General features: G+C 40.4%; 1 protein-coding gene across 4 annotated transcripts in view; it reads left to right on the top strand.

Moving 5' to 3' along the window:
- The window catches only part of Wdr60 (WD repeat domain 60), a 49,788-nt gene that overhangs the window by 10,167 nt on the left and 15,368 nt on the right, over positions 1 to 24,253 (top strand). For all 4 annotated transcript variants that reach the window (XM_029541035.1, XM_029541037.1, XM_021201733.2 and 1 more), the window contains 9 exons: positions 283 to 360; positions 859 to 1,075; positions 5,218 to 5,320; positions 12,972 to 13,101; positions 13,763 to 13,874; positions 14,680 to 14,768; positions 16,660 to 16,789; positions 20,354 to 20,526; positions 21,643 to 21,805. In XM_029541035.1, coding sequence (XP_029396895.1) covers positions 283 to 360; positions 859 to 1,075; positions 5,218 to 5,320; positions 12,972 to 13,101; positions 13,763 to 13,874; positions 14,680 to 14,768; positions 16,660 to 16,789; positions 20,354 to 20,526; positions 21,643 to 21,805 — 1,195 coding nt within the window. The remainder of the gene's footprint in view (positions 1 to 282; positions 361 to 858; positions 1,076 to 5,217; positions 5,321 to 12,971; positions 13,102 to 13,762; positions 13,875 to 14,679; positions 14,769 to 16,659; positions 16,790 to 20,353; positions 20,527 to 21,642; positions 21,806 to 24,253) is intronic.

Below are 24,253 nucleotides of genomic sequence, written 5' to 3'. Positions count from 1 at the left end.
TGGCCTCGAACTCAGAAATCTACCTGCCTCTGCCTCCCGAGTGCTGGGATTAAAGGCGTGCGCCACCACGCCCGGATGCTTTTTAGCTTTTTAAAAGTGTAGTGTGTTCTTACAAGGGCATCTCTTAAAATAATCCTAAATTGTTATGTTTTACAAATAATTTTAAATCAGCATCACATGAACCCTAGAAAACGCATATTTCCAACCTCTCTGCTATATTTAAGTTTATGATTGACCTTTTTTCTTTGTTTGTTTTGTTTCATGTTCAACTTTTGCTTCTAGGAACCTGAAAAAGAAGACAACAATTTAGAGGCAACTGGGACTGATGAATATGTGCCCAACTTAGAAGATGATTTTGTGGTATGTATAAAATTTAAATTTTTCTGTTTAACAATTTGGTCTTAAAAATTAGTGCATGTGTAGTAATTATTTTCTCTCTTGTCCATGTCTGGTAAGGTTTGATGTAGATCTGGTTGTTACCTGGACAAAGTTTGCTATATTCCCACCAGCGCTTAAAAGAGTTCTAAAGTTTAACCCCATTTTAAGTGCACTGTATTCAAACATTTATATGTGTATGTAACTGTAAGTACATATAACACTTCACAATCTTAGCACAAAGTTTGTACATTAATACTTATGAGTATACATGGTTCTATATCATGTGGTTCATTTTCAGAAAAATGAAGGCAGCAGTATATTATAAATTTGCCATCCAGCAACATTAAAATCATTGAATTATAATATCTCCTTTAGCTATAAGAGTTTTGCTGATTTTACATTATAAATTGCAATGTTTTGTTGTATATGAGTGTCAACTCACTTGCCTTAAGCCTCCCCAAACCTTCCTATTGTTTGTAGGATTATGAAGATGACTTTGAGGTTTGTGATGGAGACGATGACAGCAATAATGAGCATGAAGCTAGAGAAAAAGCCGAAGAACTTCCTCTGGCCCAGAAAAGGGAAATACAGGAAATTCAAAAGGCGATCAGTGCAGAGAATGAAAGGGTTGGCGAGTTATCTTTGAAAATGTTTCAGAAGCAAGGTTGGACAGAGTATACAAAGGAGCCCTGGACAGGTATGCACAGGGGCACTTGTAACTGGGAACATGTTCTGTGAGCTCTGGTAACAGTGGCTACAAGCTGACACGAGCTATCTATCCTCCATGTACAACCATGCACATTATTTGCACTGCTAACAGCCTCTTATACATCCTGTAGGCATGTGTTCTTGTTCCCTTTGGTCTCCCTTTGGTAATGTCCTCAAATTTTCACCAAGTGAGAATTTTAATTTCATAAAGGAATTCCCTTGAGTAAGGTTCAATAGCCAGTATGCTTCCCCACAAGCTGTGAGTACCATCTCAGGCTGCTCTCTGTTTTGTACAGTGTCCTTGGGCTTCTGTGGAGCTAGCAAGGCCTATCACCTGCCCTGTGGAACAAGTCTGCTACCACATAGCCCCAACTTCCTGCCAGTAAGATCTTGTAGTTCACAGTGAATCACGTTAATAGTAATTAGTTATTAGTGCAGTGTAATAATGCATCTGGAAGTCTGGAAGAGTAATCAGCAGTCACATTGTGTGCCTGCTGCAGAGGTAGCAAACTGTTGGGCAGTATGGACCGTTGGTGTTCTGTAAGTTGATAGCTAGAAGTACTCCTTTGATGCCCAGGCTAATGGGCCTGGCAGAAGGGAGGACCCATTCTTTGTACTGTGTGGTACTATACCATGGTGCCCAGGTACTGGTACTATGGCCTCAAAGTAGTGTGGCAGCGTATTTAATTTAGGTCTGTATAATACATCCATAAACAACCTTTTCATTTCCTTCATTTATGTTTGGCATGATATCTTCCTTTGCTCAGTTGGCAAGATGAATTGGTCACTCCCACACACATTGCTCCCTAAAAAGGAAGAACTATGATTTTGGCCCCTCAGTATTAAGCTATTGCAAGGGGATGTGAGAGAAGGGTGTGTATAGAGACAAAGCCATGTTCTGTACTGTCGGTGGTACCTTGGAAGTTGTTTAATGGTGCTCATGGAGTTTTAGATCCCAACTTTTAGTATTGGCTAGCAGTGTGGCCTTTCTATCACTGTGATAAAATAGTGAGACTATAAGTGCCTTAGGGCAGGAGATAATTTATTTGCTGTACATTTCCAGGTTACAGTCCATCACAGACCATGCAAGTTAAGACAGGAACAAGCAGGAGCTTGGAGCAGAAACCCTGGCAGAATGTTGCTTGCCAGCTTGCTGTCTGACTCACCACCAGGCTCATGCTTAACTAGCTTCCTTAGCTAGCCCAGGACTACTAGCTTGGGAATGGTGCCATCTGTAGTGGGCTGAGCTCTTCTACATCAGTTAAGATAGTCAAGCCAAGCCTTCACAGACATGTCCCCAGACAAACCTGACACACACAGTTACTCAGTGGTGACTTTTTCAAGGTGATTCTAGGCTGTGTCAAGTTGACAGTAAATGCTAACTAGGACAGATAGTTTCTTAACCTTTCTACTTTTGTGCTTCAGTAAGGGTAAGACTTCCCTGGATTGCTAATTACGTAAGTCAGTATGTATAATGAACTCACAACCATGAGTGCTGGGTGGTGTTGGCCATGACTACTGTTTAATCACCACATAGCAAACTCTATCCTGCTTGGCTAACCAGGACTGCCATAGAATACTCTGCTGCATTCTGGGGTTTATTTGATTATAAGCTGGTCATCTTACCCTTTTTTGCACTACAGGAAACTGATAAATACCTTTTGCAGTGCATCAGAGTCCTCCTTAGTGCTTGAAAAAGTTTTTTTTTACAACTCCAGAAGTCATATCTCCATCTGTTGGTGAGTTAGTGCCAAATGATGACCACTTCCAGAGGTGTCAGCTGTGCCCCAGTATCTATATCTGCGACTGTAAAGACCAAGATGGGTTTGCTCATTTTAAAATCTGAGACAGTAATTCTCTCAAGGTCTGTTTGGAGCTTTGTAGTTGGCATACTGATGTCCATGGCATGGACTCTTAGTAGTGCCAAAACTTAAACTCTGGTCTGGACTTCGTCTCCTCCAAAATCATATTCTCTCTATCACCGGCCTTCCGCTTTGAGGGTCAGTGCAGTTATGTGCACAGGCCTCTGAAGGTTTATAAGAATCACAGATGGCAGGTCTGTGTCTTATACTCTTGTTAAACTCAAACACATATCCACCAGGATTGAGGAGACAGATTAATACATAATTAAATGTGTTGATAAGTAAAAACAGGAAACTTAGAGGAACTTTTAGAGGAAAGTGGTGGATTGAGGGATGATTGTTTCCACCAAGAAGGGTAGCCTAAGATGCTGTTTTTCTCCCAGCCCAATAATAAGGCCATCATATCTTTGGAAATCTTGGTATTCTGCTGAGGCACATACCTACACTTTGATTTGTTTGTTCCTTTTTTACATTTTAAATGGTTCATCTAGTCTTCATTTATAGTCATTTCTGCCTTTTAACTATTTTGTATTTATACACTACTTTTCTTAATCTGGTGTATCATTCTTGTCTGTGGTCACACACCACCTACCCCATTTCCCCCAAAACACTGGACTCCTGTAAGTGTAGGTAATACCCAGCCCAGTAGATAAACTATAGTTTCTCTTCTATGAACATTGTTATGATTAAGTTTAGCTTGTAAATTAGGCACAGGGAGAGGGTAATGGAGAACAATCACAGTAGTCTGCTGTAACCAAAAGCTAGCTGGGTGTAGACTTTGCTCAGTTAAAATATTTTACTGTCCTCTGATTACGCATCTTGTGTTGATGAGAGATGATGGAGTGATGATCTAAACTGAGATGAGTGACATGGGCACTGGGATGTACTAGACTCCTGCATCTTCATGGCCCTGAGGATGTAGCTTCTACCTGGAATCTTTGAGAAGAGCCTGACTTCATTGAAGATTTGCTTCAGGTGCTGCCCTTCCCCCGTAGTGAACTACTTTCCCTCAGGTGAGGGTGGACCCTGCTTAAACCAGAGTTGCCTAAGTGCTATCTGAACAGTTTATTTTTATTTTATGTACATGAGTATTCTGCATATATACCTATACACCATATGTGTAACTGGTACTTTCAGGGGTCAGCAGAAGTTATCAGATTCCCTGGCGGTATGGACAGCTATGAGCTGTCACATGAGCGCTGGGAACCAAACCAGGTCCTCTGCATGATCTCTAGTCCCTGAAGTGCTTTCTGATGCAACACTGTGCAGTCAGTTTGAGCACATTTTCTATTCTTGTCCCCCAACACAAGCATAGTGCCTTCTCCTCTTAATTAGGTTCCCATCATGCAACAGTGTGGAAACTTTTGCAGGTTACGATGGTGCAGCAAATGTAGCATGAATTTCTTATTTTTACCATTGGTCTTAACAGCCTCAGGATTTTTTCTTTCCTTAAATTGAGGACATTCACCTTTTTATTTCAAGGAAACTACTTTAAATTTTTATTGTGTATGTATGTGTGCATGTATGTATGTATGTGCACATGTGTGAGAGAGTATGTGCTTGTAATGGTGTTCATGTTAGGGTCAAAGGGCAACTTTCTGGAGTTGCTCCTTTCTTCCCATCTTGTGGGTTCTAGGATCAACTCAGGTTGTCCGGCTTGTAGGCGAGTTCCTTTATTTGCTCTGCCATCTGGTGGTCCTAGAAGAAGGTACTAATGGTTCCTCTTTGGCACATTCACATTGTTTTCCTGTCCTCCTAGGGCTAATTAAGGTTTTCTGTAGTATTAGCAGTGTGACACCGAGAAAGCTGATATGACAACTGTGTTTGTAGGAGTGAGTGACTGAATTGGTGGCAGGGAGCACATACAGCCTGCCTGTATGGGATGGTTCATGTTCTAGACAAAACGCTGTGAGGCTTATCAAGCTCCTCAGAACAGAATGTACTTCAATTCTTATCACCTGTTGACTTTGACTTTGCAATTACTCATTAATAACTTTCAGGTCACAGTAGACTTTAGGTAAATGGAGTCTTAGAAATGAGACCACAGGTGAGGTTTTGCTTTTTTTCCCCAGAGTAAGTAGGATAATGATAGGAACCTATATTTTAACGCATATATTCATAAATATTTCTGAAGTTCTTACTGGTGTGATTTATCAATTTCAATAAAAATTGTCCAGTGTGATTGTTACATATGTCTATAATTGTGGGGTTTTTTTCCTTGAAGGAATTATTTAATTGTCACAAAATGGCTTTTATCTTTCTTATGCAGATGCAAATGATTCCCCTTCTAGAACCCCTGTTTGTGGAATTTTTGTGGATTTTGCAACAGCCTCACATCGTCAGAAGAGTCGGAATCAGGCCCTCAAGCAAAAGTAGGTATATGAAGAATTTACCGCTGGGGTGTGTGTGTGTGTGTGTGTGTGTGTGTGTGTTTGTGGATGAAACTCAGGGCCCTGTATACTCTAGGCAAATGTTTTCCCATTTAGCCAATCTTAGTTGTAGCTTTGTATAAGTGTATATTAATGTACTCTTCATCAACATAATCTTAAATCTAGAGTTTTCTATTTTCATTGTTGATTGTTTAGGGATTGAACCAAATATTTTGAGGATTAGGCAAGCGATCTCCAGCTGAGCTGTATTCCTATCCTGGTCAGTTCTTTTACTACCACTACAGTTCTCTGTGTTCATTGGTTAGTCTGATTAGTTTGTGCCCTTTTGTGTACAAGGTGCTTGCTAGCTAATGACTGCAGTACATTCCTGGCTGACCATTTTGGTCTAAGTCATGGAGCCCATGGTCTGTTTTGACTGTGGCAGAATCACAACCATACATTTAGATGTCTGGTGGCCAGAATCTTGCTAGCAGTGTCGCTCTGTGGTACTGATCTCTTAAAATACAGGTAGAAGCTTCCATAACCCAACAATTCTTGTATTATGTACACCTGCAAAACTATCATCATGTAAGTGATAACCAAGGTTTGCTACCTGCTCAAGCATTAATTAGGCTCCTTTGGTCTGCCACCTGCTCAGACATTAATTAGGCTCCTTTGAACTCCTTTCAACTATGGCTCTAGCCATGAGTTCCTGCCCTCAGTGTCTAGATGGCTGAGTGTGAGGAAATGCTAATGCAGTCAGCCCTATGTGGTGGAGAACCCTGGAGCACTCACCTCATAGCAGTCTTAGAAGTGAGTTGAAGCTGATTCTGTAGTGGCTGGGGGACCATAACTTTTAAATTTGTCCTCCCACAAAGTCTTTGATAGTGTGATCAGGGATACTGAACCATAGTGGCTGGAGCCACAGAGCAATGTTACAAGCAGGGTGAGAGAGGCAAGGATGAAGAAGGCTTTTTGTCTTGTTTTCTTTCACCTGAGAAATGACTGGGAATGACCAGTGATTCAATAAAAAAAAAGTTATGCTGTCAGTACAAAAATGAAATGTATTTTGTTAATAAGTCAGAAGCATGTATTCACACACAAAGGTCAATACTTCCCTTATTGAATAGATGAAATGCTAAAACAAATACAGTGTTCCAGTGTCCATTGAGAGCATTAGCATAACATCTTGCTTATATCAACTTGACAGGCAGAGGCAGCTTTCTATGATGTGTCAAATACAGCTACCCAATGACAGACACTATTGAGCAGCATATAATTATCAGAGCAACATTCTTTTTTGACCAGTGAGTTTCAAAGGATTGGGACAGAACTTCGACCATTTTCTATGATGAACATTTTGTATTGAAGAAACAAAAACAAAAAAATCCCCCAAAACTCTTCAGCTAAAAACAACTAAGAAAGCTGAATCTGAAGCAACAGTAGTGACCACAAATCCTGAGATGGCTGAACAAAAAAGAAGTAGCTCAGACCACCAGGACCCGAAGGATCAAGCTCCACAAGAGAAGTGTAGTGTGCCAATCCTGTGTTGCTGCTCTGTTCCTATTCCAGGGACCGTTTGGGTTTGTTTCTCAAGGTGGCCAAGCCAGGCAGAAAGTACGAGTAGGGAACTGGGACATTCATCTATGGTGGGGAGATGGAAAATGAAGTTCAGGACTTTGAAGTAGGAGAATCCTTGGTAAACACCCCTGACTTTACTTGAAGTTCCTAAGGCCTATATGCTAGGAAGAAAGGCAGGTTTGAAATAATCTAACATCACAGAACATGACACTGACCCTCTGATCATCCCAGTAGGACCTGCTGAGGGTGGCCTGTTTGGATTCCTGATTGCCAGGAAGAAACTAAAAGGAAAATATCCAAAATTTTTACAAAAATTTCTATACAATGTCTAATATACAGTAAATTACTAGACATATCAGGAATTGGAATCCTATAACTAATCCTATAACTGTAGCACATTTATGTATGATCCTGAGAGCAAATCATTAGTTCTGGATTTTAGAAATAAGGTCTTAATAGCATGTGATTAATGTGTGTATAAGCAAATTAACAAGCAATGAATTTGATCAGAACAAGAAATTTTAGGACTCTATTCCAAAATATAATAATTGAAATTAAAACTGAATAGATGAGATAGTTCAATAACAAATTATCAGAGGTGGCAGGATCAGTGAGTTGGAGAGAAGACAGTGGGAACTTCACAATTTAAAGTGAAGATAAGGACGTGGGGGCAGATTTGAAAGTGACCCCAATGTCATGACACAGAGTGGGGATCTTCTGCTCTGCTCTGCTCTGTATAAGGGAATCATACCCTCCCGGAAAGGGAGAGGAGAAGGACCAGGGCAGATTTTCAAAAACGGATGAATGTAAACAATTTAAAGCCTTACAAGGTCCAAGAAACGTAAATGTAGATAATAAATAAGGACAAACAAAAGTACAGTGAGAGAGCACCAGACAGCAGAGCTCTTAAAAACAGCCAGAGGTGGGAGCCTGCAGATTGGAAGTTGGAGTAGACAGCTAAGTGGGAGGGTTTCAAAGGGAAACGTAGGCCACAGTGACAGAGTGCTCCAAGTGCTGAAACTGAGTAATGTCCTTCAAAATTAAAGTGAAAGATGCACATTTTCAGACCTATAAAACCATGAGATTCTTTGCTTACATACCTATAATTAAACAAATAGGAAAATTTCAGGCAGAAGCAATTGATGCCAGATCAAAACATGGACTACTAAAGGAGGGAATGACCAAAAAAAGTAAGTTTATGAACCAATAGAAATCAGTACTGACTGGTTAAATGACTGCAGTATCTTATGGAATTAGACATTATATAGAATTAATTTCTTCTTCACTGCTTAGCCCAAGAATTGGAGAAGTAAATGGCACAATAAGTCATTGTAAAGTCCTTGCAGATAGATAAGAGGTTATATTATAAGATAAGAGGTTATATTATAGTAGGGCAAGGGTATATGTTGAAATATTTAGGGTGCCCATTCAAAGATAATGGAAAGAGAGTATTATTATAAGTGAATAAATAGAATAATTAAAACACAAGATCAATCCAATGTTAGGCAAGAAGAGAAAAAACAGAATAGAGGATGTAAAAAAAAAAAGAAAGAAAGAAAGAAAGAAAGAAAAACAGATGGTAAAGTAACCCAGAGTGTGTCAGTAATGTCTCTAAATGCTTGTAGACTTTAAAATTCTATTTAAGACACAGATTTTACAACTGGAAAAATAAGTATATTTTAGGAAAGAAAATTTTCGTGCCAGACACAGAAAGGTGGAAAATACATGGATGGGGAAAGCTGTGTCAAGCAAGCATACCTATACCAAAACAATACAATACCTATGTCAGATGAACATAGAATGAGAAGGCTATTGTCTCGATACGTCGTAGTGATAAGAAGGCAAGCTTAACTGAGCCTGACACTTCTCACCTGTGTATCCAACAGGAGTGCGACATGGTTTGCAAGCGTCAGAGATCGAGCCGAACCCAAAGCAGAAATACTGTCCACAAATACAATAAAAGATGTGATAAGATAATCTTCTTAGGTTAATGTATTTTGTTTTTTATGTGTGTTAGTGTATTGCTCACATATATATCTATGCTCCGCATGCATGCCTGGCGTCCATGGAAGTCAGAAGAGGGCGTTTGAGTTATGGACAGTTTTGAACTACCATGTCAGTACTGGGAATTGAATCTGGGTCCTTTGCAAGAAAAACAAATTTTCATAATCACTGAGCCATCCCTCCAGCCCACAGTCAGATTTTTTTTTTTTTTTCGAGACATGGTTTCTCTGTATAGCTCTGGCTATCCTGGAACTCACTCTGTAGACCAGGCTGGCCTCAAACTCAGAAATACACCTGTCTCCCGCCTCCCAAGTGCTGGGATTAAAGGCCTGCGCCACCACTGCCCAGCTGATTTTTTTTTTTAACTCACTTATTTTTGGTGATAGAAATTTAGTGCAGACAAAAATGCAGTAGACTTTTATAACATTTAAACAGTCTTTTATCAATGGGTCAAAGTAAAATAGACTTTCTTTAACCATAATGGAATTAAGCTCCACATCAAGAAAAAGTCAATTAGAAAATTGCCAGAAGTTGGGAAATTAAACATTATACTTCTTGGCGAACCATAAGAAAAAAGAAGAAATTAGGAGAGAATCAACGTCTACAATCTCACCCCCCCTCTCTCCCTTCTTCCCCCTCTTTCTTTAAAGATTTATTTATTTTATGTATATGAGTGTTCTATCTTCATTATGCCTACATGCTAGAAGAGGGCATCAGATCCCGGTATAGATGGTTGTGAGCTACCATGTAGCCGCTGGGAATTGACTTTGGGGCCTATGGAAGAACTGATAGTTCTCTTAACTGCTGAGCTATCTCTCCAGCCTGAGAATTTAAATTTTCCATCTTGGGTGCTGCTGGTTGGACTCAGGGCTCTGAGTCTACTAGGCCAGCACACTGAGCCACACCCAGGCCCACATGTTGCTTTTAATAGCGACAATGAAAGACAGCATTTGCAGACCTCCTTCTGTGGGGTGTGTAGGATCTACAACAGCAGAAACACATTGGGAAAGTAAAAGGCTGTATCTCAGAGGTTCAAATAGGCACCAAGAGCCTTGGAAAGACAGAAACTAATTAGAAATTATAAAGGAATGAAATAAAAGGCAAGAACAAAAATGTGTAAAATTGAAAATATTTCCAATAAATTCAACAAAGCCAAAATTATTCTTGGAATAAATTTATAAACTCTATAGTAGGTCTTGGTCAAGTACAATGAAGAAAACAAACACACAGTAAAAATGGAAAAGAGAGCATGGCTGCAGATCTAGCAAACATTAAGTGAGACTATGTGAATGATCACCAATAAAGATCTAGGTGAGATGTGTAAACCTTAGAAAGGTACAGCTCTGCACAGCAGATGCAAATCCCAGAAGGTTTAGGTCATCGTGCATTGTTAAGTTTGTTTAGTATGTAAATTACTTTTTCTCTCAAGTTAATGTACACACATAGTTGCTGTGTACTCGAGGAAACATCTCCTGTTTTCACAAATTCCAGAGAACAGAAAAGTGGGTCCCATTTCCAACTTGTGAATGTTTTTTTTTTCCTGAGCCTTAGCCAGACTTTGACTCAAAATTTTATGACTATGAAAATGAAAAGTTGCATGCGCGCGCGCGTGTGTGTGTGTGTGTGTGTGTGTGTGTGTATGTATGTATGTATACAGAGTGGCAGGTAGGGACATAATTTATTAGGGGCTTTGTCTCACTTCATTGCATGGGTCAAGAAGTGCCTTAAAGGCTATCCAAATTATGAAAAAAACAGAAAAATCCATAGTATGGCTCCATTTAGGTCCGAAACCCTGATATCAAAGGAAATGGGTGGTGTAATTCTTAGACCAGACAAATGTGAGAGCTGGTGGACTCTTGACCCTTAGATCTGGGGACCAGATGCTCTAGCGTCTGGAGTTCTGATGCCCAAAGGCAGAAGAGGATGCCGACTCCTGAATGGAAAGTAAGAATCCAGACTTTGTATGGCCTTTGTCTTACCTGAACCACCAGTCTTTTGGGTTATACTGGCTCACTGTGGGCAGAAAGACTGCAGCCATCTCAGGAACAAAGGTGTCAGTGCCCCAGACACCATCACAGACACTGCAGGGCAGCCCAGACAGCCCAGGGAAAGGAGAAGTCATTTGGGGTCTATCTCAGCAGGGACACAGACTCATGTTTCCTGAATTACAAGACTTCATTAGCTACCTTAGTATTCCTATATCTAGTCATCCATTACACAATGACACCCAAAATGGGTAACACCTAAGAATTAGGAACACAAGGTTGGGTTAACATCAATTTATGTCATCCATCACCTTACCAGAACAGCAAATACATATAACAACAACAACATAGTCAGCACTTAGTGTAATAAATCTTAGCAAATTAGAATGGAGTGGAATTTCACCTAATAAGAATATTTTTATAAAAATTCAACAAGTAGTTTCATATGTTCTGGTAAAGCTTTTCAGCTATAAAGGTGGGTATGGAATCCACCAACTTTACTTCAGTCTAATGAGATGAAAATGAATAAATAAAATTATATGTATTGGAAAAAATATTTTACTAGCTACATGATTATACAGATAGAATTTTAAAATCGATATCTAAAACTAAGATATATTAAGAGTGTGAATAATGAATGAATTTAGCAAAGATATTGCATAAAAACTTATGACAGTTGTTTTTCTCTGTACTAGCCATTAAATTTTCACCTATTAATAGGCCCCAGGTAAAGATGATTGCATTAGGCCTCCACAGAGAAATGTAGAACTTATTATTGAATCTTAGGAAACAAAAAGTGCCTTTCTACTATAAATCCCATGTGTGTGAATTCGTACCTTTCAGACAGCTGACTCTGAAAATTACATAGAAACACTAAGATTCAAAAGTAGTGGAGACATTATTGAAAGAGAGAAAAAATTAGAGGCTTTCTAACCCAGATGCCAAAGTTAGTTATGGAACCCAGTTATCATGCTGTATTCTTAGCTCAAGAACTCAAGCTGACAAAGCACAGGGTGGGGAACATCGGCCTTGGACACACTGACATTGACTGTGTTGTAGTTGTTGTGCAGTAGAAAAAGGAAGATTTTCAGTGGCTAATGCTGGAGCAGCTAGAGAAAGGTGTGAAAACAGCAAGCTGATCCCTGTCTTGAGCCACCTACACAGGGAGACGACGTGCACAGCCAGGAAGTGTGGAGTGTTCTTCTGTGGCAGGAAATCTTGAGGCAGGATTGTAGGGAGTGAGGAGAAAGTTGTAGGATGGTGGCCAGAGAATCAGATGATGTAAGAGTGACAGCAGTTGTGAGGCCTCTGAGTGAGAGGAGGACAGGAGAGGAGCCATGTGAGAACAAGTGACTTGTTCATACTGTGATTCTGGGAAGATCTTGCACCCATCCATATGTATTGAACACCAGTCATGTGGGAGTACTGGTAAGTGGAAGAAATAAAGAACACTTTTTCTGCTCAGCTTGCATTAGACTCAGGGGAGGTGACTGGGATAATTACACTGAATCCAGTGCTGTCACCTTTAGGGTGAAACCAATATAAAGAGTTGGGAAAGAAGACTGTGAGGCAAGAGGACACCTAGTGTCTGGGGTTACTTATGTCTGTCAGGAGCTTGTTTCCTGTGGAAATAGGACACTGTAGCTAGGAGAATGGAGGCTGAAAACCTGGTTGTCATAGTGGCTGTTAGTACAAAAATGTCATCCTACTAGCCAACACAATAGATCATGAAAACAGTGCTGGCCGTGGAAATTCTAGTATACATACATTGTAACTGTCAGCCTCAGTGTGCTGCAATGGGCCAATCACACACTGACTCGTGATATGGTCCCACCACTTGCTGACTGTTTTTATTTGTGCTTGCTTTTTCCTTTTCTCCTAGGCCTCTAATGTGGGGTCCTGTGTAAGTTAAGGAAGCATTTGGCCACTGAGTTACACCCTCAACTCCTGTTTAATTATTTAAAATAATTATTGAATACTTTAGACTCACTCTTAATTACTTACATGTGACCCTAAAATATACCCTCCTGCAAGTCCCTGAGTCTGTTATTCAATTTAATTTTTGTTTCTAATCTGTTTTAAAGGACACGAAGTTCAAAACTGCTCCGGCTTATTGACTTAGACTTTTCGTTCACTTTTTCTCTCCTGGACCTACCACCAGTAAATGAGTATGACATGTACATTAGGAACTTTGGGAAAAAAAATACCAAGCAGGTTAGTAAAAGATGTGCTACCTAAGTGATAAAATGAAAGTACAGTATAAATGCATGTGGCTTGTGTCTACTCTGCAATATTAGAATTGGAAATGGCCTCTGAAGGCAGTAGTCAGGAGAAAGTGTGTGCTTCACAACTTAGTACTCATAAACTCGAAGGATGCAGAGTCTAACATAGCCTCTTGGGGCATGATTGGTACAGATGACAGGCCCTTAGTTTCTTTTTTGTTGTTCTGGAAAAAACATTACCCTGACAAAAGCAACTTAGGGGAGAAAGTATTTTTGCTCACAAGCCTGTCTTAGCAGGCAAATCTTAGCAGCAGGAGCCTGATAGAAGTAGTAGTCATGTTGCATCTGCAGTCAGAAGAGCAGAGTAATAGCTGCGTGCATAGTCATACTAAGTTCATAAGTTCATTTTCTCCAATTTCTATACAGTTCAGGACCCAAGCCCAGGGAATTGTGTCAGCTGCTTTTAGGCAGGATTTCCCATATTAATTAATGTTTGAAAGTCTCCCACAGGCTAACCTTATCCCAACCCCAAGGATACTTTAATTTTTTTTAAAGTGTATTAGCTTTTTTAAAAATGTAGTTTATTTTCAGTAATGGCAAGTTGATCTGAAATTGAAATTAGATGTTAATTCTAAGCTACTTTTGCCTCTAAGGCATATGTTCAGTACAATGAAGATAATGTTGAGAGAGACATTCAGACTGAAGATATAGAAACCAGGGAAGTATGGACCCAACACCCAGGAGAAGGCACTGCTGTATCTGGAGGTAACTGGTTGAATGTCTATTCTCTTTACAGTATGTTTTGATTTGTTTTGTTTCTCTGTAACTCCTTTTATCCCAGTGTTGTTTTTGATGAAGTTGTTAGTATATGACTGTGGACGTAACCTTTTAATATTCCTTTGAAAAAACAAATTAGCTCATGAATGAGATCAGAGCTGTTGAATCACAGGGAATCATTAAATTGGCCTGAACCCTAGTCTGATCCCTGAGCAGGATTTGTAATGCCATGGGGAAGATACTGTACTCCAAATACTCACTATATAACTTCACCGTACACCTGCAGGACAGACTCTGCTCTGAGAACAGCACAGTTTATTCTCATCAGTGTGTTGTCATTTTGAAGTGCAGTTTCAAGATGTGTTCCATCAGTGCAGTTCAGCAGTCTCTAAGTACAGGCATCTGCAGCTGTTCATATGGAATTTACTTTACTCATTGACCGTTTTTAAAAAAATTTTTTTAAAGGAATTGCCTATATGGCTTCACCATAAGAAAGCTCCAGGGTTGGTTTCTCTTACTGCCGGTGCCCTAAGTGTTGCAGATTTCTCATCTTTAAATGCTTGATCTGTAACCTAAAACTCACACCAAACACACTGGTTCTTTTTAGTACATTCCTTGTGGCTGTTGACGATGATTCGGCCTCTGAACTTCCTGTAAAGCAGTGTGAAGTTGGGAGACAGTGTTGACTTTTCTCCATGGTTCTTCGTGTCTGTGGCACTGCTTCAATACTGTGATTTGAAAAGCTCCACTGTTTTGGAGTCAACTTTATTGACTTAATAAACCTGTATTTTAGGTAGTGAAGAAAAAGATTTCTCTGATGTCACAGTTGTACCGAAGATTGACACTCCGAGGTTGTCTAACTTTCTCCGGGCAGCATGCCAGGTACTTTCTGTGCTGCATGTCCTCTTCTGGGAATTAGAGCTCAGGGTTCATTGTGTTGTCCTTGTGGCTTAAAATCAGTTCTTTGTCCTCAAGTATTATTTTCTTACAGATTATCAGTAATACATTCATATAAGTCCTTGTATGCACAACAACACTAGGTAAATATAGGTCACTAAAAATTCTGTTAGTTTTGGGTTCTATACTATAATTTCCTACAGTTGAAAATAACAACAAACTCTTAAGCCAAGTATGTTAAACTGGTAAAGCAAGTATAAACGTGTATGGTATTTGTAAATAATAAACAACTGGCAATGGAAAACTTCAAAGTACTTAACCATGTACCGCAGCAGACCTTGCCTCACCTGATTTCTTTTTCACTCCCCTTTTCATTATTTACCTGGTTATCTTGCAACTGACCCTAATCATCATAACTTTTACTCTCTCTATATATTTCAGTCTAAATTTCTAAAAGAAAAAGATCTTTTGTTGGTGTAAAAAAACACAGTGTCTCAAAGGGAATATGAAAGTTTATGTTGCAGCCAAATGCCGGTGATATTGGCCTGGGCACATGGATTTAGGTTACCCTAAATACCATGTTTCAACATGGTGAACATTTCCGCTAAGTTTTTAGTGACAGATCAAGAGTGAATCTTAAACCAGAGCACTTTTCAAATATGTTGTAAGAACAGTGGGTAGGAGGGATCAGCAGTGTGAGGAAGTCTGTGCTGGGCCTCAGACACTGTCTGATGACATTCTTAGTCATAAGGACAAGTATCAAGGTGGGCAGTGCAAGGCTCTCAGGAGGCCTAAAGATAGAGAGCGTAAGAGGATGTTTGTAGACTTGTAATATTACAGTTCTCCACAGTCACCAAGTTCTTTAACACAGGTGTGACCTACTAACATTGGTAATCTCTAATATATTAAGATATGAAGTTGACGTTCCAATCTCTACGCTGTCTATAAACTCAGAATTTAAGTGTGGGGCAGGCATGAACAGCCTGATAATGTGGAATAAGCCTGTTTATCAGGCTGTTATGTTAGAAATAGGGTTAGGCTTGACAGGTTTGTTATTATCAGATTCTGTTTTAGTATAAAGGTCTTGTGAGTAGTAAGAAGAGAGTCCTCAGTGCAGTGCAGTGAAGAGGGAGATGAGCTGGAAACTAGGCAGTGACAGGGATGGGTACAGGAGCCTGCTGCAGCCCCGCTCCCATGGCGTCTGTGCATGGCACATCTCTGTCCAACCTACATGCAATCCTGCCAGCTCTTGAGTCATCTCTTCTGCTTCCTTTCACCATTTCTGCTAATTCTTAAGTCTTTTCACGTTCTAGAGATGACCTAGTTAGATCCACTGCAGGCATTTAATGCTGATTTAGAGTCAGTGAGTGATGGTTGCCTGTGTTTCTCCTTAGCACTTTGCTTGAAATTTTAATTGTATTTAATGAAGGAGACAACGTGTAATATGAAAAAATGGCATACTGTGACATTATATTAGTTTGCTGTTATTACACAAGAAGACACTTTTATTTTTAAAGTTACAGTATGGTGGAGCCAAACATTTATTTGTAGAAATGAAATCTACAAAAGGTAATTTTTAACCAAAGGATAGCATGCTGTTAGTGTTTTAAGAAGTATGGCTTATCTTTGGGGTGGTTTTTCTTTTTAAAAAACTATATATTTTTTATGTGTATGGGTGTGGCCTGCTTATATATCTATGAACCATATGTATGCATTCTGGTCCTGCAGAGGCCAGAAGAGACCCTGGATTGGGGTTACAGGCAGTTGTGTGCTACCTACCGTGTAGGAGCTGGGAATTGAACCCAGGTCCCCTGGAAGAGAGTGCTCCTCAGTACTGAACCAGTCTCCCCAGCCTCTGCTTACTTGTCTCTCAAAGGTGGTGGCTGTTTTGCTTGAAGAGGACCGTTTGGCAGCTGGACCCAGCTGGATTCCCCGGGCTCAAGACAAAGCTCTCAACATCAGTGACAGCTCATCTCAACTGAACACAAGCCTACCATTTCTTCAGAGTAAGAGGTTTTGTCTGATATTGGTTTATAGCTAAACACAAACATTTATATTAGGACACTGATCATTAATGTTATATAGTTTAAATGTGATGGGATCTATTGTCTATAAAACAGAAATACTCAATGGCTGCAGAATTGCAAATGAATGGTGAGTATTCTTTTCTTAAATATGTTTATGATTTATGATTTTCTTAATTAGAAGAGGCCTGACAGCAATTTAGATTAGTGAAATTATTTAGTAAGTGGAAAGTGAGATTGTCCATGTTTGTTTTAAGTGCTATAATTTCTCTCAGGGAGTCACTCAGGTAATGCCCAGCTGTGCAAATGGTAAACAAGCAAAGCCTGCTGTCAGAATATTTAAATTAGTTTAAACAAACTTCATTTGCAGGGTCAAATTTGAATTTTTATCTCATTTATTCATTTATATTTCTGGTTTTTCTTTTCTTTCGAGACAGGGTTTCTCTTTCTCTGTATAGCCCTGGCTGTCCTGGAACTCACTCTGTAGACCAGGCTGGCCTTGAACTCAGAAATCCACCTGCCTCTGCCTCCCACCACCCAACTTTTTTTTTTTTTTTTTTTTTTTTAAATTTCTGATTTTTCAAGCCACAGTCTCTCTGTGTAGCACTGGCTGTCCTGATACTTGCTCCATAGACCATGCTGGCCCCAAATGTGTGGAGATTTGCTGGTCTCTTGTCTTTCAAGTGCTAGGATCAGAGGCTTGTGCCACCACAGCCTGGCTGCTTGTTTTGAGTCACTGTGTGAGTTGTTTGGCTGGCTGTGAACTCTTGAGCATTCTGCCTTGGTCTTCCCAGATTATAAATGTGTGCTCACGTGCCTGTGTCCATTTAATAAACGTTTAGCTAAGGGCAACTTTGTCTTTAAAGAATGTGACCAGTGAGGTAGCTGAGCAGTCATGGTTCTGGCTATGTAAAGACTTGACAGGAGTGAGTGATGCCCAGCAGTGATACTTCCTTCAAGAGACAGAATGAAAACATACTTTGGCACCTGTAAAGCCAGAGAGTTGCTGTCTGCCTCTGGCTCTACACATTTCTTTTGCTTGCCTGCTGTTTTGAGGTTGATTTAAGTACTTTTCTGTCTTTTAAGCATTAAATATATTGTTATGTTTTTCACATTCTTCAGAGTCTTTTTGTTCATCCTTTAGAAAACCGTAAGTCATTGTACTTGCAGTGTTCATTGTAAACACTCAGGAGGCAGAAGGAAAGAAATGGTGGTAGTCTCAGGAGCTGGTGCACTGGGAGTGGTGGCAGAATGGAATAATGTGAATTATACATGTACCTAGAGTCTTTCGCTATCTAATGCATGTCTGTTCTTGGAAGATTTGTGCATGTAAAAGGAGAGGAGGTGTTTTGTTCACTTCCTGCTGTGCCTCAGTAAGATGAATATTGAGATAAAAGAAGGAGAGTGAGTCTGAGAAAGAGAAATTCAACATAGGAGGCAGATAGCCTCATAGTGTGCAGTTAGAATTTCATTCGTAATATGTCCCAGTCTCTGGTCAGATACAGTGATACTTTCAGCCTTCATGGGATGTGCCCACTGCTATTGTCACTGTTAAAATGTGCTGAGATAAGATGCCAGCATCGGCCTGTTTGTCCATTCATTTGTGATATCTGTAGTATGCTGGCAGTCATTGGAGGAGCTGGGATTCAGCAAGTAGGTGAGCCAGAAGTCCTTCACTTAGGGAACTTCTTTGTATCCCAATAGACTACAAACTAGCTAAGTATGGAAACATGGGCTGTAGTAGGAAGGGTTAAGTTCCAAGTAACAGTTAAAGACAGAAGGCATCACATCATGAGTGTGATCATGAGGAGACAGATGAGAAAGTGACCAAGGAAACATTGGGAAGTTTCCTATGAAAGTAGCAGTTCTAGGTATGTCTTGAACCTCACAGAGTCAAGGTGACCAAGGGGGACAAAGTTGGGTAGTAATGATGGTCAGATCTCCCCTGTTGACCATTAGCTATGCCATGAGTTTCTAAAAATTATTACTTTCAAAATGGGATCAGAATACAGCAGTAATAAACTTTGTCAGTACCAGGCTGGTGAGATGACTCATTTGGTAAAGGTAGTTTCTGCCAAGACTAGCTACGCAAGTTCAGCCCTGGAACATATTTGGGGGAAGGAGAGAACTGATTCCTGCATGTTGTCCCCTGACACCTACAAATGGCACATGAGCACATGCACAGAGACACACAGGTACAAAGACATAAAAAGGGAGGGACAGAGGGAGGGAGGAGGAAAATAGAGGAGGAAAATAAGCATTGAGGAGAGGGAGGGGAGAGAGAGAGATGGCCACATGCGTACACACGCAGTCACAGCAGAAACCCAGTAACAATGGTGTCAGAGTTTTGCCATGAGCGGTGAAGGAGCACAGATAACTATGTCATTGCTTTTCTGGAGGAGCACTGTAGGCTGTTTGAGGAGGCAGTGAGGGTGTGCCTGTGAGTGGGTGAGGGGATGGGGAAGGACAACTCTGATCCTCAGGAGCTAGTCAGCAGATGTAGTTTTATTTAACTAGTACTTCCCAGCCATATTAACCCTTTCTTTGTTGACTACAAAATTCCCACCAGACTATGAGTTACCATCTACTGTTTCTTCATTTTATCAACAGTTCTGCTAATGAGAACTGTACGGAAAGCAGCTCTGCCAAAGAAGTCTTATTCATGGAGTTCTGCATGGAGTTCTGAGGGCCACTTTAAAGAGAACTAAGGTTCCTAAGAATGGTGTCCTAGTAGCATATCATGTCAAGAAGGCCCCTTCAGTCATTTCTGACTCACACACATAGTGTGAGGAGCTGCTAGATGAGGAAGTGTGCTGTCCTGACCTAGGTTGTCCCATAGTCAAAGGATTTCTTTTTGTTCAAGCCACATGGTCACCGTGGACACAGAATTTAGGTGTAGGCTGTAGGCATGGATGAAGATTGACGTTTGGGGGTTAAGGATCTAGCTCATTGGGTATAATGCTTTCCTAGTGTGCATAACACCCCAGATAAAGTCCTTAGCACTGAATAACTTGTCTCAAAATGGTTCAGGTCTGATATTTGCTCAGCTTTGAACAACCCATGTGTCTTAGTCAGGGTTTCTAGTCCTGCACAAACATGACCAAGAAGTCAGTTGGGGAGGAAAGGGTTTATTCAACTTACACTTCCACACTGCTGTTGATCACCATAGGATGCAGGACTGGAACTCAAGCAGGTCAGAAAGCAGGAGCTGATGCAGAGGCCATGAAGGGATGTTCCTTACTGGCTTGCTTCCACTGACTTGCTCAGCCTGCTCTCTTATAGAACCCAAGACTACCAGCCCAGAGATGGTCCCACCCACAAGGGGCCTCCCCCCCTTGATCACTAATTGAGAAAATGCCTTACAGCTGGATCTCATGTCGGCATTTCCCCAACTGAAGCTCCTTTCTCTGTGATAACTCCAGCTGTGTCAAGTTGACACAAAACTAGCCAGTACACCATGTATTCTTCCTCATTGGGTTGGATTTTATGTGGTTATTGTAAAGTATTTTAAATGCTAAAGCGAAATACATTTTCTCCTATCTTCAGGTCGGAAAGTATCCTGTTTGCATGCATCTCAAGTTCAGAGGCAGACCGTGGTCTCTGTTCATGACCTACCCGAAAAGGCTTTTGCCCCATCGCTGGATAGCAGGCACCTCCTCTGTGTGTGGGATATTTGGCAGCCTTCAGGGCCCCAGAAGGTTCTGATATGTGAGTCAAAGGTACACTGAGGAGGAGTCTGTGCTTGCTTGTAGGAGGGTCCTACAGAGAGGGACAGAGATAGCAGATTGAGAGTGTGAGTAGGGCCCTGTTTCTAGTGCCTTGTCTCTAGACAAAACCCGTTAGTTCTGACTCTAGAAATTCATGGTTTAACAGCTTATTTCAGCCTGAAAAACCCAGGATTATCATGCAGGGGGCCCTCAGTCACCTGTAAACTAGCAAATGAACATAGCTATAGGCTTAATAAAAGCATGGTCAAGATGGCCACAAGGCCAGGATATTTGAATCATGCTATTTAGGACTTGATACTTTGAGATGTCTTAATATTCTTGTGATTATTATTTCTTCTTCTTCTTCTTCTTCTTCTTCTTCTTCTTCTTCTTCTTCTTCTTCTTCTTCTTCTTCTTCTTCCTCTTCCTCTTCCTCTTCCTCTTCCTNTTCTTCTTCTTCTTCTTCTTCTTCTTCTTCTTCTTCTTCTTCCTCTTCCTCTTCCTCTTCCTCTTCCTCTTCCTCTTCCTCTTCCTCCTCCTCCTCCTTCCCCCTTCCTCCTCCTCCTCCTCCTTCTTCTCTTCCTTTTTTGTCCTCTGACAGGAAGCATGTAACCCAGACTGGCCTTGAATTCTCTATGCTGTTGAGGATGGCCTTGAACTTATGCTCTCCTGCCTCTACCTCTACCTCTGGAGTGCAGGGCTTACACAAGTGCCCCACCATGCCTTGTACAATTTCTTAAAATGGCTTGTAATGAGTGCCTTTGTCACTTAATCAGAGTCTTCTGCCTTCCATGTGACTCTGGTCCTGTTACTGTCTGGGCCACTGGAATCTTCCCTTTCATATCACTTCATTTTTGGTTGGAGGGACTATGCCTTGGTGGTGTGTACTCATGTACATGGATAGTAGGTGCCTTAACATGATCATATTCCTACAGAATGGATTTTCTTATTCTACTGTCCGTGTGAAGAAACCCACACTTGGGCAGTTGACATTTATTTATATGTACAAGTCTGTGTTCTGCTTAATTGTATCCTGTGAGGACCTTCATGTGTCAGTCCATACTTAGTTATCTGTGAATGTGCCTACTGTAGAATGTAGACATTAACTTGCTGTGATTGATTTTTCAGGTCACGTGCTGCTGCTTTAGCCCTTTGAAAGCATTTTTGCTGTTTGCGGGAACGGTACATGGCTCTGTGGTTGTATGGGACTTAAGAGAAGACTCCAGGATACACCATTATGTGCGACTGAGCAATTGTTTCTGGGCTTTCAGGACCCCAACATTCTCTACTGGTTAGTGTTGCCTATCTGCCCTCTAGAAAAGCCTTGGCAGATCTGAGGACTAAAGGTTTAACTTTATCTGCTTTTATTAATTCAGATTATCCAGAGGAAGAGATCCAACTTTGGACAAAAGAGGCATTTGAAGTACATACCTGTGATCTAATGGGATCAGAAAGGCTCACTGGCTAGCTAGTGGGTTGTGACCACTTTGGGGATTAACTAACTCTTTCACAGGGGTCACATATCAGATAGTCTACATATCAGATATTTACAGTGTGAGTCATATCAGTATCAAAATTCCACTTATGAAGTAGCAACAAAAATAAATTTATGGTCAGAGGTCTCTACAACATGAGGAACTGTATGAAAGGTCCACAGCATTAAGAAGGTTTAGAACCACTGCTCTAGGCCCAATAAGAGACCTTGTCTCAAAAAAAAAAAAAAGAAAAGAAAAGAAAAAACCCCAACCAAACAAACCAACAGCAACAAAATAAAACACGGAGAAAGATCAAGGAAGACACCTGATGTCTGCCTCTGGTCTCCACAAGTACATACCTGCATGTGTATGTGTATGCATGTACAAACACATAAACACACACATACACACACACACACACATACACAAAGAGCAAGCATTTCACATCCGTACAACTTCTTCTAAGTGTTTTATATCCATGACTGTCCTACTAGCCCATTCTTGTTGCTGAGAAAGGTGAAATGTTTGACTAAGCCACGCTGACTGCATGTGTAGGCCCTGTACTCAGAGCTGTCTGGCCTATAGCAAGGCCTTGGTGCCACGGTCTTCACTGACTGGCCTTTTCCTTTAGGAGCTGAAGTCCCGCTGGCTGAGAGATCAGGCATGGATCTTGTCTAACTCACTCTTTACCCAGTCTTGTCCCTGTCCTGTTCAACCTGAAGAGCTCATACCACCACTCTGGCACCAAAGGCACCAATCTGTTTTCTGTCATTATTCTGTCCCCAGTCTGCTCTGTCTAGATGCGGGAAGATGAGAACCACACATGTCATTTGGGGCTTTTCACTGCTGAGAGTTGCAGAATGCACTCCCTCAGTGGCTTGCTGCTCTATTGCACACTGTGCCAACTGTTACTCTGTACCTTACCAGCACTGAGGCCATCAATAAGCATTTGGTTTTAATTTTGTGGTTTAACTTGCACTCAGAACTAGTGATCCCAAGATTATCTTCATGTGCTTATTTATAAACTAAATATTCTTGTTGATTATGCCTATTTAAATATTTGCCCATTTTTAAAAAAAAAAGATTTATTTATTTATTTATTTTATGTATGTGTTGTATGTGTGTATACTGTTACTCTTCTCAGTCATACAAGAAGAGGGCACTGGATCCCGTTACAGATGATCGTGAACTACCATGTGGTTGCTGGGAATTGAACTCTGAAAGAGCATTCAGTGCTCTTAACCACTGAGCCATCTCTCCAGTCCATATTTGCTCTTTTTTTATTGGATTGTTTTAAGTTTGTTTGGGAGAGAAGGTCTAATTATGGAGTCTGGCTGTCTTATGCTTACAGCAGTGCTCTTACCTCAGCCTCTCAAGTGGTGAGATTACAGGCATGATTTGTGCCTGGCCAAGTTTATTTTATTTTATTGTCATGGTGCTAGGGATTGGATCCAGGGGTTTGCATGTGCCAGGCCTGCGCATTATAGACTAAGATGCATCTCCAACCCCTTAGGTTTTGAAGTTTTATATACTCTGGGTATATTTTACGTTTTTTTATTTTAATCATACTCTGTATTCCTTTTTGTAAAATTCCCCTTCAATGAGAGAAAGTTTTAAATCAGATGGAATTTGATTTATCAATATTTTGTCTTACTATCATGCTTTTGATGTCATGATGAACAGTTTTTATTCAACTAAAAGTCACAGAGGTTGGGCTGCTCCTCATGTTTTCCTGACCTTTTGTTATTTTAGGGTTTACTTTTAGGTCAGTGTACATAATGAGAGGCCTTAGTCCATGGGTTTACTTTTTATATGTGAATGCCCCATTGAAATTCTCACTCTTGGTCACCATTTCACTTCGTCCAAAGCCTTTTCTGTACTTGTGGCTCTCATCAGTGTGATTGGGATGAGTCTCAGCATGCATCTGGTTTCTGTCCTTCTTGCTTCTGACCATCACTGAACTTTCCATTGTCCTTGTAGTTTGTATCTTTTTTAGAAAGTTCTATATTTGGAATAAAGTGAAATAAGTCTTTTCAGATTGGGTAAGGAAAAATGTTTACATTTTCATCATTTTTTTAGTGGCCTAACAGCCAAATAATTTTTTCTTTTAAATTCTTAAAATGAAAAAATATATAAAAAATAAAAATAAATGTTATGGATAAACTTATCAGTTTTCTTCTTCTTCTTCTTCTTCTTCTTCTTCTTCTTCTTCTTCTTCTTCTTCTTCTTCTTCTTCTTCTTCTTCTTCTTCTTCTTCTTCTTCT

Source organism: Mus pahari, chromosome 7 (assembly GCF_900095145.1).
Source record: "Mus pahari chromosome 7, PAHARI_EIJ_v1.1, whole genome shotgun sequence".
Classification (NCBI taxonomy): domain Eukaryota; kingdom Metazoa; phylum Chordata; class Mammalia; order Rodentia; family Muridae; genus Mus; species Mus pahari.
The sequence above is the reverse complement of the archived record's forward strand: the minus strand, read 5'-3'. Positions and strand labels throughout refer to the sequence as shown.